The 19,863-nt window shown below is 39.6% G+C and overlaps 1 protein-coding gene across 2 annotated transcripts in view; it reads right to left on the minus strand.

Moving 5' to 3' along the window:
- The window catches only part of tacr1a (tachykinin receptor 1a), a 31,324-nt gene extending 14,124 nt beyond the window's left edge, over nt 1-17,200 (minus strand). The window contains exons 1-2 of one of the 2 annotated variants that reach the window (XM_026939880.3): nt 16,526-17,196; nt 886-1,080 (exon numbers count right to left, since the gene is read on the minus strand). In XM_026939880.3, coding sequence (XP_026795681.1) covers nt 886-1,080; nt 16,526-16,926 — 596 coding nt within the window. In that variant the 5' untranslated portion in view covers nt 16,927-17,196. Of the gene's footprint in view, nt 1-885; nt 1,081-16,525 lie in introns of both variants that reach the window. The other variant, XM_034299099.2, reaches the window with a different exon arrangement.
- Nucleotides 17,201-19,863: the final 2,663 nt, after the last annotated feature.

Consider the following 19,863-nt stretch of genomic DNA (forward strand, 5'->3'; position numbering starts at 1 on the left):
CCAGACCAAGACCCCCTCGCTCAGACACACTCGGACCATTTTTATGACATTTGCAAATCAATATTTACACCTTTACTTTGTAGAGTTCATCTCACTTTATGGATTTAAAGATTATAGTTTTGTGTGCACAGGTTTGACAATTTTTTTTCAACCCCTCAGGAGCTGTCTGCTTGGATCATGCTCTTCATGGCCTTCAAAAACGAACAGATTCAACCCAAACCCCCAAGCTGTAATGGTGTGCTCTAGCAGGGTAACTAGTAATTCATAAATTTTGCGTGAGATTTATAAGTATATAAATCAATAAATCTGATGATATGTGCTTCATTAAAATAAGATTACAGTGTGGTATTTATGTACAGAACAACAAAACACCAAATGGTTACTGAGTTATGGTCTTTAAGTCTGGTTTTGATGTATCTGTACTTAGATTCGTAACAAATCTAAACTTCAACAGAAGTGACAGCGAGAATGAGAGCTAATACCCATCACTGTAATCTGTCTGCTGCTATGTATACCTTTTATTCATCACAGCTAGTTATTAACATTCAGCTAGTTTGTATGGCCAGAGTTATTATTATTCTGTGAGAAAGAGCTAATATTTTCCACACGTTCCTTGGTGGAAAAGGCACTAAGATGTAACGTAAAATCTTTACTGCTCACAGTCTATAATCAGAGTCCAACATGTCTTATTCACACAGCAAGAGGTCTAAACAGCAAGAAATCTCCTGAGTGTTCTCCCTGATTGGGACCAAACTGACAACAATGCTTTTTTTTCACCATAATTAACAGTCAGCGAAGATTGCACACTCCAGTACAATCAAGATAACCTTCCCTAAGACCACCATCTTCCATCATCACTCAGATTAATAGCAGCATCACTCTTACATTTTCTTGAAGTCCATGATGGTGTATTCTGGCCAATCGATGTAACAGACAACGCGACCGGGCAGCTGGTCCACATCAGAGTAGTAGTACTGCGGGAAGGCGAGCAGGAAAGCGAGCACCCAGATCACGCCAATGATCACTTTGGTCTGCGTGGACGAGAGCCGCTGCTTCAGTGGGTGGATGATGGCCATGTACCTGCAAAGAACAACAAAAAGCACAGCATTCACCACTACAGGTTCACAGGCTCACAGGTTCAGTTGAAGATGGATTGGAATCATTAAATCCTCTCTCAAAATGGCTCCAAATAAAAAAAATTCTGATAATACAAATGCAGATTGCCAAGGGTACATTCATTCCTTTATTTATTCATTTTCCTTCTGCTTTTCCTCATGGGGGTCACAGTGGCAGCAGGCTGAGAAGGTTAGGCCAGACTTCTCTATTCCTGGCCACAAACTGAAGCTACTTTAAAGCCAACTGTGAGATATAATCTCATCAGCAGGTCCTGGGTCTACCGCAGGGTCTCCATCCAGTGGGATTTGCCTGATAGATCTTCAGCAGTACCCGACCTTATAAGGTGTCCAAACCTTCAGCTTTAAGGCTTTCCATGACTATTGAACTTCTCACCCTATCCACAATAGTAAGCTCAGCAACCATACCCAGGAGTCTCATTTCCACCACATGTATTCTTTCGGTCCATACTGACAGCTTGACATCACTTTTTTGGAAGCAACAAAGGATGTAATTTTGCTTCTGTAGGTGAACATGTGGAAACGTGCACCGATAATCACCGAGGTAGAGATAATTGCTGTATTTGAATTTTGTCTTTGAGAGAAAAAAAAGGGATGTTGTGAATGTCCAACTTCAGTTGCACTAGATTGCTCTGTATACCGGTTAATTGCAACCATGTGGCCAATCAGAGAAGGGTATGCAAATAATATGCAAATATGTCTCTTGTGATGTAAGAAATGCCTATACAGATTTTTGTAGCATTGCTGCAACTTCTTGTTAAAAAAACCCTCAAATTTTCAAAATAATATGCAATTAACTCCAGAATTATTGGCCTTTTCCTGTAGGAAAAGAAGAGCAATGAGTGTTATTTTGAGCTCAAATACATTTAAGCACCATATGATTTAATCTCATCACTCATTAAAAAAAAAAAAAAATTGTAAAATGTAAATTTTTATTGTTTTACTCATGCTTAATGGTATTTCTTCAAAGAATAACAATGTGCTTGAATTTGTTTTACAATATTGTCTAATAAATAATAATTAATTAATAATTTTGTCCGATATGTCTAAGATAAAATATTATCATTCACTAAATACTGTATATGTTCTTGAACATAAAGTTTTATTAGAATAAAGGGAAGATGTTTTTCCAATGGTTTGAGTGAAACTTTTAAACCATTTTACTGATGTATGTACACAAAATTTTACTGATGTATGCCAATAATGCTGGAGTTAACTGCACGGTGTTAGATTCTGGTTTGTGTTAATGTTATTTCGATACAGGATGATATGTCCGCGATCGTATCTGCTAACATAGCATGTATCGATTGGTGCAACTCAATATTTGGCCAAAGAGCACTCCATCTGAGACAAATCCACATCTAGCATTGACTCTCACAGCTTGCCTGTTTTATACATAATGCAGAGACGGCACAGAGCTGTGAGCCTGCTGTGCTTTGTTGTTCCTCAGTTCGGTCAAATGAAGTATTACAAGTCAAGATCAAGAGTTTCTGATGTAAACAGTCGTTCCCTCATTAGCCTCCCTTGTCTCTTTGTCAAAGTTAATAATACAAACATGCAGCTTGTCCTGTTACCCAGAAACTACAACGCGTAAACTGACCGATACAAAGTGCTGATACTGGAGACTCCTTCCATAAATGTTCCCAAAAAGTTGTTAGTATAGAAACAATAATGTATTAAAACAAGCGCATTGATGTGCAGCTGTCAGAGCTGCTGTTACAGAAAATTAATCAACACCTTCTGACCAATATAAAAGAAATGCAGCACCCAGGACTGGATGGATGACCACAGCATACAGCATGATAACACCCTCGAAGAAGTATGCAGTGTAAAGGAAACTGATTAAATGTGGCCTTTTTGTTCTATTGACCTACTAAACTTTGAATGATAGACTCCTTTAAATCCTTTTTACCACTTGGATCTCATTAGATAAAGGTCAGCCAAGGACCTTTCATGCTACAACACTTCACTGCGCGAAGAAATCTGTAAAACGACTTGAAAAAAATATATATATATCACACACTGACCATTTTAACAAATATACTTACCATACAGGTCACTTTGCTGGTGCACACTTACTGACTATAGCCCAGCTGTTGTGCTACACAAAGTATTGGCACCCTCCTGCCCTGTATATCAGTGCAAAGGGCCCACCCATACACTCTCGGAAATAAAGACACCATGGTGTACTATTCTTCCTTGGGGTTGTTACCATAAAGCAGACATTTTGTACCTTTAATTAGCTTTTAGATCAGTGGTTCCTAAGGTCCAATTATTTTTCTTCAAAGTATAAAGATACACTGATGTGACTGTGGTTTCCTCTTATCCTGTCATACAGTACGTATAAGACCTCTCATTAGATGTGGACGGAGACTCGTAGTCAGACTTTGTCTAGACAGGTACCTAAGTTGATTTTCTGAGCTCCCCTTTCAGATTATTAAAATGATCTGCATATAGTTCACCTCTGAGATTTTGTTTTTCAGTTCTGTCTAGATCATCGCCTTTAGACACAAGAACTTTTGTTTAAACCGCAAAAAAAGATAGATAGAAAATGCAGACTGAAGAAGGAAATTGCGTTTTCTTGTAGCTTGAAAGCTAGACATGATTTACAAATGAAAAATAAAAAGACTAACATGATGATAGATGTCTCTGATTAATACAGAAGTACCCTTGATGGGACCACTCGGAAGACAAGGAAAAGTACAGCTTGGTAACTTTATTTCTGAGATTTCTCTGAGCGAGAGTGTGTGAGTGTATAATTAACACAAAAAAGATGAACCGTGTGACCAATGTGTTCAGTGTCTTCAAGTGTATATGCTACAAATGCCCACCGTTTTCAATTGTGTTCATACTACAGCTTTAACCGTCGCCGTGGTGCGTCTTATTGCATTAGATTAAATCAGGCGAGACCGTCTGAAATTGGCTGAAACGCAGAGCCACACTCGCTCTCTGTCTGACCCTTTGAACTGTGTCACAGTGCTTTCAATTCATTTCCTTTCATTTTAGTCATTGCGAGTGCCCTATTACTGCACTGCGACCGAGTGTCTCTGCAGAAAATAAGACAGAAAAAAAAACCCATACAATACAGTAAAGTATTGGATGTAGAAGCTTGCTGGAGGCGAAACGTTTTTCCAAATGGATGAGATCATGATGAGATTTGATGCTTCACTTGAACCAAAGAACACAAAGAGCTTCAATTATCTTAAAATGCAAAGAATGCTAATTAGGCGTTTTGAACGCTTAATACATAGCATAATTCTTAAATCCTACATTTCCTCTTTCCCTAATATTCAGATTGTTTTTATTTTGAGCTTTTCTTATGAATAATGCATAAGTTGTCTCGCACTTGATTCGCAGATTACCTTAAATGCCCCTGAAATCATTTATGCCTGTTTATTTGCAGGAAACAAACCCTCCTGTTCCGTGCCATGAATGATCACTTATAGCAATTTGTTGTGCAATGAACAGCTAATTAGGCTCCTTTTAAAATTCTGAAATGGTTTCTGCACAGCAGTCTTCATTTTTTTTTTTGTCCTAAAGGAAATTCCTTTGCCAGCATGAAAAGCCTTGATGTGTTTCTGTTGATGTGCGGAAAGTGAACCAGGCTTTTCACAAAGCAGGAATAAACTGCTCCACTTTAGAAGCACAGAGAGGCATACATTAAGATGATTTGTGTGCGCTGCCGTCTCATCTCAGGCTTTACAGCATTAATTAGAAAGGGCACGTCAATAGCGGCGCGGAGGTTTTATCTTTGCGAGTGTGCCACGGTTTCGGCTGCCAACACATCGTCAGGATTGTCTCGGGCTGCATCGAAAACACGCACGAGCATACAAAAGACTAGAACAAGTGTGCTAATTTACAGTGATGCGTATCTCAATATATCAGGCAAAAGAAGAGATATTTACACCCCTAACACCTGATCAGCAGAGACATGTTAAGGATGGAAAGCTCACGGCCACTAGTTTAGCATTATGCAAATTGCAAGTTTTATAATTTATTTAGTGTCTCTTGTAGACTTGCTTTTGTGGTTTCAAACTCTGCATTACAGCTTGTTAGCTTAAAAAAATAACTAAAGGACGTCACAGAGCTAAAAACAGTCATTCTTCCTGAGGTATCAGACTCAGGTAAGGGGCGTGGCCTAATGTTTGACAGCATAATTTTCAAAATATGAAATTATAATTATGAACTGGTTTATGAGCAAGAACTACTATGTATCCGACTGCTTTTAGGGAAGGGTGTGATGATTTAAGCTTGCAGTTTGCACAAGGGGTGACAAGACGTGAAAGTTTCTACGTGCGTGACGCAGTTCCGCAATTTCAGCAACAAACGGCATTTGAATTGAGATTCTCTCCGTTCTATGTAAATTATTTATAACATGGTAAAGTGACAAATCCGAATGATTCCTCAGATTAAAAAAAAATAAAAAATATCAACAGCATGGTGTGTGAATTCTGTGGAACGTTCTAGCAAGCTTACTTAAAAAAAGAAATATTGCATTTCTTATTCGTGTCTGTATTCGTATCCATTTAGAACACATTGCCTGTATTCATAATTGTTTGCATCCCTACTGCGCACCTTTGATTAGACACGTCTAAAGCACCAGGTCTACGAAAGCAGCAGCGAAAACGCTTTCCTGGACAAAGTTGTATCGATCCAGATTTGGATTTCATGCCTGTCCAAGAGCATACAACGCACCAGACCCCCGCTTCCTGTCGCCAGATTATATAAGCGAACAAAAGCCAGAGCTCTGTGGTTTGGCGTTTAAAGCAGACAAACTGTCTGTCTTCACCTCAAGGTATCAACAAGACGCTTTGAGGCTTCTGTATCTTTCATACATCAAGGATATGCGCATATATAAACAGTGCATATTTTGGGAGTGAAGATAGGAGGGAACGGAAAAAAAAACAGGTTTTGAAATGAGTTCTGAAGGACGGTTGGATTGAAGAGGTGCTCAAGAAGGCACAGAGGTTTCTCCAAAGCCCTCGGAGTTTACATAGTTGAAGAGTTTAAATGGTTGGGTTGGTAGGACAGGATAAAATCCAAATCTTATTTCTCATTCTAGCACAGGGAAATGGACTGTAGTTTAGATAAGTTGCGGCTGCTATGTGACCCGTCTACGGAAACTGGTGGAATAATAAATAAATGCACCCTTATCCCGGAGATTATTTGTTTACGTCCCGAGATTCAGACCACGGTGCTCTGTAGCCATTTCCCCTTTGGCTACTTAGACATCAAGCTCATCTAAATTTGAATCCCATGAATGGAAGACCAATATCTCTCTCTCATACACACACACACAGGTGAACGGAAGCAGACTGTCAGCGCAAGGTGGAAAGAAAAACCAAAAGGGAAAACACTACAGAGTCCAAGCAACAGATGGCTGCAGACGTGCGACGCATCTCGTTTTGAAAGTTTGGAGACATCTAGCCATTTCAATAAATAATAATCATTTTAGATATATACAAGCATTCTGTGTGTTGGTTTAACAACATTATTTACTGCATTACTAGAGCATTAATACGCCATAAATAAGGTCAGTATGCAAATGCATTAATATTGTTAATTGGCGTTTGTATGAATGTTAATGAAATGCGCCTGCAGTGACTGTTTATTCTAAGCATGACTAAAAATAAATCCACATACTGCAAATTATATTGTATTTATACCAAGGTGCTGTAGAATTCTGGATTCTGATTGGTCAGAAGGGGTTGATTAATTTTCTCTTGGTACAGTGAATATAAAAAGTCTATGCACCCATTTTTGGGTAAAAGTCTACCAATGTAATTTTTCTTCATCTTCAGTGGTCTGCAGTATTTGTGCCAAAATAGATATCTATGATTCCTTCTATCTTGCCCAGAGCCCCAGTCCCAGCTGAAGAGAAGCAGCTTCATACCACGATGCTCCCACCACCATGTTTCACCGTGAATATGGTGTTCTTTGGGTGATAAGCTGTCTTGTTTTGGTACCAAACATATCTTTTAGAATTATGCCCAAAAAGTTGGTCTAATCAGATCATTACACATTTCGCAACATGGTTTGGGGTGATTCAGGCAGGCATGGATGTTTTTTCTCATGAGAAACGGCTTCTGTCGAGCCGCCCTACCCCAGAGCCCAGACTCATGAAGAATACAAAAGATTGTTGTCACATGCAGGGAGTAACCGGTACTTGCCAGATATTCCTGCAGCTCCTTTAATGTTGCTGTAGATCTCTTGGCAGCCTCCCTGATAAGTTTTTCTTCTTGTCCTTTTGTCAATTTTGGAACGTCCTGTTCTTGGTAATGTCACTGTGGTGCCCCATTTTCTCCACTTGTTGATGATGGTCTTCATGGTGTTCCATGGTACATCTAATGTTTTGGAAATTGTTTTGTACCCCTCTCCTGAGCAATACCTTTCCACAATGAGATCTCGTACATGCGTACATTTGTAAGCTCTTTTTGCAGACCATGGCTTCAGCATGATCTATCTTGGTTTTATTTTTTTGCATCACAAAAACCTGCAATTTTGACAGGGGTGTGTAAACTTTTAATATCCACTGTATATAAAGGAATGAATATGTTACTAAAAGTAGATCATGAGCTGAATAATGGACTCCACTCCACGAAACGCTGGTGAACATGCTAACCGGTTCACGTCGACAAACAGAAGTGTGAAGCCGTCACCTCGAGCTTGCTATAAGTTTGGGGAGACCTCACTTTGTCTTGAAATGTTCTAAGAAATGTTCAATTTTCGACGGCCCTCAGGGACCTCAGCGCTGCGCAGGAGATATCTGGAGAGAAATGCGGCGGTGCTTTACAACTCAGAGAAGATCTAGCCGAGGGGTTAAAGGCTCTGCTCGTGGCTCTCTGACAGTCCTGGGGTTTAACGTCACTAAAGTGTAGAGGAGCTCTGAGGACACGCCTTTCAACAAATGTATAGAGTTTCTACTGTCCTCTTTCTTTCTTTCTTTCTTTCTTTAATCTTTTTAATTCTTAATCTGAAAAACAATTCCTTTCTTGTTTTAGATCTATTTTTATTTTAATATCTTTATTCCTGTCTTATTTTTTCCTTCCCCCCTTTTCTTATGTTCCTTCTTTGTCCTTTTTACATTCTTTCCTTCATTCTTTCGAACACTTTTTTCTTCTCACCCTTTTTGCCATCCTTTATCTTTCATTCTTTCATTCTCTCTGTGAAATAACTTACAGTAGTTCTTAATCTGGCAAAAAAAAAGTTATTTCTTTTTTTCTTTCTTTATTCCTGACTTTTATTCTTTCTTTTCTTTTTTACTTTTCTCTTTTTCTTATGTTCCTTCTTCGCCCTTTTTATATTCTTATTTTCCTTCCTTTTCGTCCAACTAACTTTTTTCTTCTTCCCCTTTCTTTTGGCCATCCTCGTTGGTCTCTTTCTTTCTTTCTTTCTTTCTGTGAAACAAAATATTACATTATTATAGTAGGTTCAGTTGTTATTAGACTTTGAGCATGTTACTATAGAAACGATTAGCATGAGTGCATTAATATAAACCTGCGATTTGATCGACTGTCAGAATTGAGTATTCCGCAGCGTTGTGGTATAAACATCAGTTAACACAGCTGTTATAATTTAATTTATAATTAAACAAGCATCAATTAACCCAGGTGTGCGTTACGCTGTTAATGTTACTTGTCATGGTTTGTTAATGTTAACTAATTGCAGTAAATAACATTATTTGGTAAAACATTACTGAACTGAACACACACTCTTCACAGGAGTGGATTTTTTTCCCCCCATAACGCCTTGGAGTTGTCCCAGTCAGAAGTTCCTCCAGATCCCAGTGTAATATCCCGAGCTTAACACAGTGTAAACACTGCTTTCACTCATGTCCTAATATAGAGTCACAGCGTTTAAGCTCAATTCTTCTCGGCTACGCCTTCACCACTAAAACCAGAAGAAGCGGCGGCTCTGACACGGGATTAAAGACAATACTCGAGTGAATTAATGACCGCGCGGAGACACGCCATCTATCATGGGAAGTTTAAAACAAACACTTTCTGAGACTTCCTGCCAGCAGAAAGTTCTCCTCCCAATACTTCTGATTTATTCTTCTTTTCAGCTGTTCCACTTGCGGTTCCACTTGCGGTTCCGCTCACTGTTCCACTCACTGTTCCGCTTCTGGTTCCACTTGCGGTTCCACTTCCGGTTCCCTTCGCTGTTCTGCTCTCTGTACCACTCCCGGTTCCATTCGCTGTTCTGCTCCTGGTTCTGCTCCTGGTTCCATTCAGTGGTCTGCTCCCTGTACCACTCCTGGTTCCATTTGCTGTTCCACTCGCTGTTCCATTCACTGTTCCACTTCCGGTTCCACTCGCTGTTCCACTCCCATTTCCATTCGCTGTTCCACTCCTGTTTCCAATCGCTGTTCCACTACCTGTTCTGCTCGCTATTCTGCTCGCTGTTCCGCCCCTCTTCCACCCCCTGTTCCATTTGCTGTTCAACTCCCGGTTCCATTCGCTGTTCCTCTCCCTGTTCCACTCGCTGTTCCTCTCCCTGTTCCACTCACTGTTCCACTCCCTGTTCCTCTCCCTGTTCCATTCGCTGTTTTACTCCTGGTTCTGCTCCTGGTTCCATTCGGTGGTCTGCTCCCTGTACCACTCCTGGTTCCACTCGCTGTTCCACTTCCGGTTCCACTCGCTGTTCCACTCCCATTTCCATTCGCTGTTCCACTCCCTGTTCCACTCGCTGTTCCACTACCTGTTCTGCTTGCTATTCTGCTCGCTGTTCCGCCCCTGTTCCACCCCCTGTTCCGCTCCTGGTTCCATTTGCTGTTCAACTCCCGGTTCCATTCGCTGTTCCACTCACTGTTCCACATCCAGTTCCATTCGCTGTTCCACTCACTGTTCCACATCCAGTTCCATTCGCTGTTCCACTCACTGTTCCACATCCAGTTCCACTCGCTGTTCCTCTCCCTGTTCCACTTGCTGTTCCACTCCCTGTTCCACTCCCTGTTCCTCTCCCTGTTCCACTCGCTGTTCCACTCGCTGTTCCTCTCCCTGTTCCGCTCGCTGTTCCACTCGCTGTTCCTCTCCCTGTTCCGCTCGCTGTTCCTCTCCCTGTTCCTCTTGCTGTTCCATTTGCTATTCCACTCCCGTTTCCACTCACTGTTCCACTCCCTGTTCCACTCTCGGTTCCTCTTCCGGTTCCACTCCCTGTTCTGGCACACAGCCTTGATACTTTTGACCCATGTGAAAAAATAATAGTCAGGAGGTTCAACATTTTCACTCTATCCAGAAATCACAGCAGATCCATAGCGTAGCGACATTGCATGAGCATATCTCATACTGCTTAAATAAAACTGATGAGTGGTAGCCTTTCTATCACTTCTAAAGGGTAGTGACCGTAAACCGCTGTGTATATGTGCACTCTACGGCAGCGGGCTTTATCACAGGCTGAAACAGGTTAAAATTATATACCTGTGTGCTGCGCTTGATGTAAGTCACACTCGCATCTTAAACAGATTCAGAAGCACATTGTGTGTGGCGCTGGCAGTGACGTATCCAGATATTAATTTCACTGGGATTAGGAAAAAATACGAAAGAAAATCATGATTATTTAATGATCTGTAAAGATAAACTGGTCAGTGTGACACGCTTGTGATGACACGATTCACCGTCATCATTTACGGCAAAATTTATCATGAAACAATCTTTCCACGTTAATAGCATTGCCATAAAGTAGCTTAATGACGTTCATTTCCTTTTTTCTTTCTTTCCATCTCACCCACAGTTCCTCCATTGATTTCTTCTTTACTTCTTTGTTTTTATCATTATTCTTTCTTTCTTTCTTTCTTTCTTTCTTTCTTTCTTTCCTTGAGATCTGTTTGATTCTTGAACCCAGATGAAGGCCAGGTCAGTTCTCCCGAGGACAGAAGTGTAATAAGCAGACGGATTTACACAGGTTTACTGCACGGTGTTCTGAGCGCAGGATTACAGCTAATACGATTACCACTAATGCTAATCTGATTCTACAATAAACAGCCCATGTAGTCATTTATGATTATTACAGTGACTGAAGCAAAGTCATGCCTCTGGAACTGCAGTGAACTTTTCAGTTATACCTCCTAAAGTCTCAGGAGGTGAGACATGACGTGTACGTAGTCTGACAATCACGTGAACATCAACTGGCAGACCGCGGTCCGGTGTAACGTACGCTCGAGTCGAGGCAGGAAGTGAGTGCGTAAGATCAGCGTGCACTGTGAATCATCGAATCATGAATGAGAAAACAAGCAAGGGGTCACAACCGGGAGGTCATGTGACCGGGGAACACGGGTCACCACGGCTCAGGAACGCACGTGACAATGACGCGCATGGAGGGAAATCGCAACTAAACCTGAACAGCGTTCACACGAGAAGGAGAATTCGCACATGTGTTTATGTAAATTATTTAGCTGAAGGCAGCTCATCAGACCACAGAGTAGCTACAGGGCTACAGACGTAACTGTTGTCAGTCCGGTTAGTCGCTTATACGGAACTTCTTTAAGCGAGGAACTTTGTTTAACTGGATCTTTCCTAATTGCACTTGAATACCCCTGCTGTAGATCCTCTCTTTTCTGTCATTTCCTTTTTTCCCCCTTTCTTTCAAGCTCTCTTCCACTTTCTTTCTTCATTTTCCTTCTTTCCTTCCTTCCTTCCATCCTTCTTTTTATATTTCATATAAAATATATTTATATATTCAGTCTCTCCTTTACTTACTCCCTTGCTTTCTTCCTACCTTCCTTCTGTTCATCATTATTTTCTTTCTTTCTTTCTTTTCAGGGTTCTTTTTTCCTTCCATTCTTCTTTCTTTCTTTTCTCATTATTTAATTTTCTTTCTTTCTTTCTTTTTATTTTTTATTATTATTATATTTTTTTTACTATTTTTATTATTATTTTCATTTCCTTTTTCTTTCTTTCAATCTCTTCCTCAATTACTCCCTTGCCTCCTTCCTGTTTTAATCCTTTCTTTCTTTCTTTCTTTCTTTCTGTCCTTCCTTCCAGCATATTTTTTTGTTTTTATTTCCTTTTGTCTTTCTTTCAAGCTCTCTTCCATCTTCTTTCTTCAGTTTCCTTCTTTCTTTCTTTCTTTGTTTCTTTCTTTCTTTCTTTCTTTCTTTCTGTCCTTTATCCCATGATGTTTTAATTAGAATCAGTACAGATGGCCAGCAGCGTTCATTAACACACACATGTTATAAAGCGTAGCACTTTTTGGCCATTGCAGATTTATCTTATAAGTTTCACTGTATACTCGATATAATATAATGAAACTTTTTTAAATATGTGTCTTTTTTTTATCCTAATGAGGATCACTAACCATTTGGCTCTTTTGTTTTGAAATAAAAGTCGCAGTTTTCAGAGGAGAACAGAAGTAAGTTGTCTCACGCAGCCAATGGACATTACGCTGATGAATGATCAGTCTGTCCCGGAAAGCAAATACCGAGAAGATTTAAAACTCCTTTTAAACTGCGCCGTGCAGTCGTATCACCTCTAATGCCAAGCTGATTAGGTTTTGTAAGTGAACTGTCAAGTGGAGCATAACAAAAGTGTCACAGGAAAGAAATGCAGTCAGATTTATGGATCACTGGGACGTTTGGCTGGATGACATCATCACCATCAACTCTGTGCACGGTAACTAACACAGTGTTTCTAAAAGCCCAGCACGAGGAATTCTCTTGTAATAATCATAATAATAATAATAATAATAATAATAATAAAATAAATCACACACACATATACACACACACATATATTTATGTTAAACTCAAAAAAGTAGAAAATAAATAAAATAAAAACATTGAGATAACATTAAAGTGGTAGGGTTAGTAAAAGCGTGGGATAGATATAAAGTGAATTACAGTGAGAAAGAGAGAAAAAAATATTAAAAATGTAACAAATAATGAGATAAAAATAAATAAATAAATATATATATATATATACACTATAAATAAATAACTATAAAATAATTATGAAATAAGTATTCAAAATGTGTAATAATAATAATAATAATAATAATAATAATAATAATAATAATAATAAATGCATAAAAAAACCTAAAAAGGGTAACTTAAAATGAATAAAAAGAATTAAAATAAAAATAAAAAATAATTAGAAATGGTATCATGAAAAAATGAAATAAAAATGAAATAAATATTAAATATTTGTGGTAATAAAATAGACTAAAGACAGTGTGATGAGTAAATAAATATAATAAATAAAGTGAGAGAGGAGTGTGATGAGTAAATAAATAAAGTGAGAGGGGAGTGTGATGAGTAAATAAATAAAGTGAGAGGGGAGTGTGATGAGTAAATAAATAAAGTGAGAGAGGAGAGTGATGAGTAAATAAAGTGAGAGAGGAGAGTGATGAGTAAATAAATAAAGTGAGAGAGGAGAGTGATGAGTAAATAAATAAAGTGAGAGAGGAGAGTGATGAGTAAATAAATAAAGTGAGAGAGGAGAGTGATGAGTAAATAAATTGAGAGAGGAGAGTGATGAGTAAATAAAGTGAGAGAGGAGTGAGATGAGTAAATAAATAAAGTGAGAGAGGAGAGTGATGAGTAAATAAAGTGAGAGAGGAGGGTGATGAGTAAATAAATAAAGTGAGAGAGGAGTGTGATGAGTAAATAAATAAAGTGAGAGAGGAGAGTGATGAGTAGATAAATAAAGTGAGAGGGGAGAGTGATGAGTAAATAAATAAAGTGAGAGAGGAGAGTGATGAGTAAATAAATAAAGTGAGAGAGGAGAGTGATGAGTAGATAAATAAAGTGAGAGGGGAGAGTGATGAGTAAATAAATAAAGTGAGAGAGGAGAGTGATGAGTAAATAAATAAAGTGAGAGAGGAGAGTGATGAGTAAATAAATAAAGTGAGAGAGAAGAGTGATGAGTAAATAAATAAAGTGAGAGAGAAGAGTGATGAGTAAATAAATAAAGTGAGAGAAAAGAGTGATGAGTAAATAAATAAAGTGAGAGGGGAGAGTGATGAGTAAATAAATAAAGTGAGAGAGGAGAGTGATGAGTAAATAAATAAAGTGAGACAGGAGAGTGATGAGTAAATAAATAAAGTGAGAGAGGAGAGTGATGAGTAAATAAATAAAGTGAGAGAGGAGAGTGATGAGTAAATAAATTGAGAGAGGAGAGTGATGAGTAAATAAAGTGAGAGAGGAGTGAGATGAGTAAATAAATAAAGTGAGAGAGGAGAGTGATGAGTAAATAAAGTGAGAGAGGAGGGTGATGAGTAAATAAATAAAGTGAGAGAGGAGTGTGATGAGTAAATAAATAAAGTGAGAGAGGAGAGTGATGAGTAGATAAATAAAGTGAGAGGGGAGAGTGATGAGTAAATAAATAAAGTGAGAGAGGAGAGTGATGAGTAAATAAATAAAGTGAGAGAGGAGTGTGATGAGTAAATAAATAAAGTGAGAGAGAAGAGTGATGAGTAAATAAATAAAGTGAGAGAGGAGAGTGATGAGTAAATAAATAAAGTGAGACAGGAGAGTGATGAGTAAATAAATAAAGTGAGAGAGGAGTGTGATGAGTAAATAAATAAAGTGAGGGGAGAGTGATGAGTAAATAAATAAAGTGAGAGAGGAGTGTGATGAGTAAATAAATAAAGTGAGAGAGGAGTGTGATGAGGAAATAAATAAAGTGAGGGGAGAGTGATGAGTAAATAAATAAAGTGAGAGAGGAGTGTGATGAGTAAATAAATAAAGTGAGAGAAAAGAGTGATGAGTAAATAAATAAAGTGAGAGGGGAGAGTGATGAGTAAATAAATAAAGTGAGAGAGGAGAGTGATGAGTAAAAATAAATAAAGTGAGAGAGGAGAGTGATGAGTAAATAAATAAAGTGAGAGAGGAGTGTGATGAGTAAATAAATAAAGTGAGAGAGGAGTGTGATGAGTAAATAAATAAAGTGAGAGAGGAGTGTGATGAGTAAATAAATAAAGTGAGAGAGGAGAGTGATAAGTAAATAAATAAAGTGAGAGAGGAGAGTGATGAGTAAATAAATAAAGTGAGAGAGGAGTGTGATGAGTAAATAAATAAAGTGAGAGAGGAGAGTGATGAGTAAATAAATAAAGTGAGAGAGGAGTGTGATGAGTAAATAAATAAAGTGAGAGAGGAGAGTGATGAGTAAATAAATAAAGTGAGAGAGGAGTGTGATGAGTAAATAAATAAAGTGAGAGGGGAGAGTGATGAGTAAATAAATAAAGTAAGAGAGGAGAGTGATGAGTAAATAAATAAAGTGAGAGAGGAGTGTGATGAGTAAATAAATAAAGTGAGAAGGGAGTGTGATGAGTAAATAAATAAAGTGAGAGAGGAGAGTGATGAGTAAATAAATAAAGTGAGAGAGGAGGGTGATGAGTAAATAAAGTGAGAGAGGAGAGTGATGAGTAAATAAATAAAGTGAGAGAGGAGAGTGATGAGTTAATAAATAAAGTGAGAGAGGAGAGTGATGAGTAAATAAAGTGAGAGAGGAGAGTGATGAGTAAATAAATAAAGTGAGAGGGGAGAGTAATGAGTAAATAAATAAAGTGAGAGGGGAGAGTGATGAGTAAATAAATAAAGTGAGAGAGGAGAGTGATGAGTAAATAAAGTGAGAGAGGAGAGTGATGAGTAAATAAATAAAGTGAGAGAGGAGAGTGATGAGTAAATAAAGTGAGAGAGGAGTGTGATGAGTAAATAAATAAAGTGAGAGGGGAGAGTGATGAGTAAATAAATAAAGTGAGAGAGGAGAGTGATGAGTAAATAAAGTGAGAGGGGAGAGTGATGAGTAAATAAATAAAGTGAGAGAGGAGTGTGATGAGTAAATAAAGTGAGAGAGGAGAGTGATGAGTAAATAAAGTGAGAGAGGAGAGTGATGAGTTAATAAATAAAGTGAGAGAGAAGAGTGATGAGTAAATAAATAAGGTGAGAGAGGAGAGTGATGAGTAAATAAATAAAGTGAGAGAGGAGAGTGATGAGTAAATAAAGTGAGAGAGGAGAGTGATGAGTAAATAAAGTGAGAGAGAAGAGTGATGAGTAAATAAATAAAGTGAGAGAGGAGAGTGATGAGTAAATAAATAAAGTGAGAGAGGAGAGTGATGAGTAAATAAATAAAGTGAGAGAGGAGAGTGATGAGTAAATAAAGTGAGAGAGGAGAGTGATGAGTAAATAAAGTGAGAGAGGAGTGTGATGAGTAAATAAATAAAGTGAGAGAGGAGAGTGATGAGTAAATAAAGTGAGAGAGGAGTGTGATGAGTAAATAAATAAAGTGAGAGAGGAGAGTGATGAGTAAATAAATAAAGTGAGAGAGGAGAGTGATGAGTAAATAAAGTGAGAGAGGAGTGTGATGAGTAAATAAATAAAGTGAGAGAGGAGAGTGATGAGTAAGAGAACACGGATGGGGTTTAGTAGCTGATTGGAGAGTGCTGAAGGAGCTGACCTGTCCACGGCGATGGCGGTCATGGAGCAGATGCTGGCGAACACGGCGGCGATGGGGAAGAAGTTGTGGAAGCGGCAGTACCCCAAGCCGAAGTACCACTCGTTGTGCGCCGCGTACACGAAGTTGACCACGGTGTTGAAGGCGGACATGGACGCCTCGGCGAACGCCAGGTTCACCAGGAAGTAGTTGGTGACGGTGCGCATCCGCTTGTGCGCCACGATGATCCACATGACCGTCACGTTGCCCACCACCGCCACCAGCACGATGAAGCTGTAGGCGAGCGCCCAGAGCGCGATGCGCCACGCAGGCTGCGTGAACTGGTTCCAGTAGTGCGGGTCCGTGCCGTTATTCTCCGCGCTCCAGTTCCCGGGCGAGTCGGTGTAAGTGAACAGCGGGTCCATCTTCACAAATAATAATCAGCAGTAAATATCCTCCGCGCTTCTGTTTTTAATCGACCATGTTCGAGCAGTCGGTTACCGCAAAACCCGCGCGCCGAGAAGTTTTGCGGGGTTCCATGGCGCCGCGCGTGCAAGGCGTGCAGAGACTTTGGGCGCGCGCCTCGCTCTCTGGCTGCTTTTACTTTTTTGCAGTGATCTTGTGTTGACTGTGATATTAAGCTCGAGGTGAGCGCGCGCACTCACGCACGCACGCACGCTCACGTGTCCTCTCTCTCTCTCTCTCTCTCTCTTTCTCTCTCTCTCTCTCTCTCAGATCCTCAGGCAGGAATTTACGCGCGAGCTCATAACAATATTAAACAGAGCTATGCATGGACATGCACTAGACTGAGTGTAGTGCACTTGGATATCAAGTCTATAGAGTGTGCGCTACATCAAGTGGAAATGATTTCATACCCTATTCTGTAGGGGGTTTATTCTGTAGGTACTAGCTGAATGAATTCTGAATAATCAGACATGTAGAAGCTGTTACTTCTTACCAGGAGTGCTGCATATAGATCTAGTGCACTTGATAGAGGGTAGAAAGCTGCTTTTTTATATCCTGAAGTGCACTTGGATATGAAGTGGAGAGGTGAAGCCCAAATGGACATGTAGTGCACTATATCAAGTGGAGAAGGCATTACCCTGTTTTGTCCATGTACATACATTTTTCCTTATTAAATACAATATATAGTGCCCTAAGTAGGGTGTAAGTGTAGTAGTGCACTTAGACAGGAAGCTCATATATAGTGCACTACATACAGTAGAGTGAAGTCATTTCATACCTCATGTAGCGTACCGAACCTCACAAATAGACAAGTAGTGCACATTATAGAGACTAGGAACCTCCAATAAGTAGTGCACTTGAAGAGGAGGTGGAGGGATCAATCTCAAATCGATCCCTAGCGCACTACATGGAGGGGAGAACTCATTTAATAGCTCATGTGTACTTAGATCACTGAGCTTCAGATGGCTCAGAAATAGACACTTCATAGAGTGTTTCATATCCTAAGTAGTGCACTTGGGTAGGAGGTAGTGGTGTGAATCGCAAATAATTTACGACCCCTATGTAGTGTACCTACAGTGCACTAGATATAGTGTAGAAACCAGGAGTTCATACTTTCTCACTTAGAAGTTAAGAAGTAGGGATGCATAGTGCACTACACAGAGTGGCTCTTAATCGGACACAGCCACTTCCCCACTCTCTAGAGTGCAGAGACTATGTAGTGTCCTGTGTAGTGAATCTAGAAAGGAAGGAAGGAAGGAGGCAGAATCCCAAACGGTTCACTACTAGACAAAAAGTGCACTATACATTATATTGTTTCTAGATAACTCAGAAATGGATAAATAGTGCACTTTGTAGACTGGAGAAACCACCACTTCACCCTAAGTAGTGCACTCGGGCAGGAGGTAGAGGTGTGACTTACAAACGCCTCCCTAATGGACTCCCTAGTGCACATGGAGTGCACCCTATGTAGTGTACTTACTGTATAAAGGAGCAATAGTGCATGCATTCCAACATACAGTGCACTAGATAGAGTGCAGTGGCCACCATTTCAAACTTCCTCACTTTGTTATGCATAGTGCACTATACAGAGTGCAAATGGCTCGTAATTGGACATGTCTATGTACTTGTAGAAAGCGTAGGGCACTCAATGGCTCATAATAGGACACATAGTGCACTAGATGGAGTGTACAGACCATTGTTTCATGCCCTATGTACTGCATTTAGAAAGTAAGGAAGTATGCAGAATCCCACAATGTTCACTACTAGACAAAAAGTGCACTATGAAGGCTGTGATGTCCTAAGTACATAGTGCACTTATATGAAGTAATGAAGCGTATCTTAGATTGGTCCTGATTGGACGTAACGGAGAAGTCGTGATACACCCTCGGTAGTGTACTTATACATATTTGACCTATTGCATACTAGATAGAAGTTTCACCCTATGTAGTGCACTTGCTTTTAGTACACTTGTAGTGTAAATATCTCTCTGTTAAACTAGTGCACTATAGGATGTTACACACCCTAAATGTGAATGTTCCTACATCTGTAAGAGGCTAAGGCGCCCTATGTAGTGCACTGGTGATTTAGCTGGCTCACACACTCTCCCCACACACTCATACACTCACACACACACTCCAGAAGCTTGTTCTTGCAGATTGACTGATGTGGACAGCTGTGCAGTAGTCAATGCTTATTGGTCGTATCCTAAATGTCAGCAGTCTGATCGATCATGACTCACAGGAAACACTGCTCACTACCTCCCTCTGTTGGATTCAGACCAGGCCGAGCTTGACGTCTCAGCACAGCGTGCTACACCGCACGCTAACAATCAGCTAATTAGCAAGTCTTTTGTGCAGCAATGATGGATTACAGATGAATGAAATGAGTCTGAAATGAACCTGGCAAATTGTTCACACATCAATAATGAATCATTTCGTAAATGAATAAATCATAAATACAATGGCGTTACCTTTGGTGTAGGTCTTTCTCGAACATGACCAGACAAAAGCATGGGTTATTAATGTATCATTAAATGTATAAAGAATAAAGAATAAAGAATAAAGAATAAAACACTCCATGTCATCATGCTGTCATAGGAAAATAATCAACAGTGGAATTATGTGATGAAGCCAAGTCAGTGTTACATTTAATACAAGTTCCTGTGAATGAGCTGTTACTATAGAAACGATAGCCTGTTAGAACGAGCACAACTTTAACTTTTGACGTCTCTTTGGTCGCGACGTGTCTCCAATCTTCTCCATGACAAACTCGGCTCCTGTGGCGCCATCGGTGGACGATGGTCTCCTCCGGTTCTGGACATCCATTCACTTCTTGTCGTTTAATATCACGGACCATCGTGATGCATTTCCACCAAACCACAAGCACGCTTCATGGTC

Source organism: Pangasianodon hypophthalmus, chromosome 24 (assembly GCF_027358585.1).
Source record: "Pangasianodon hypophthalmus isolate fPanHyp1 chromosome 24, fPanHyp1.pri, whole genome shotgun sequence".
NCBI classification, from domain to species: domain Eukaryota; kingdom Metazoa; phylum Chordata; class Actinopteri; order Siluriformes; family Pangasiidae; genus Pangasianodon; species Pangasianodon hypophthalmus.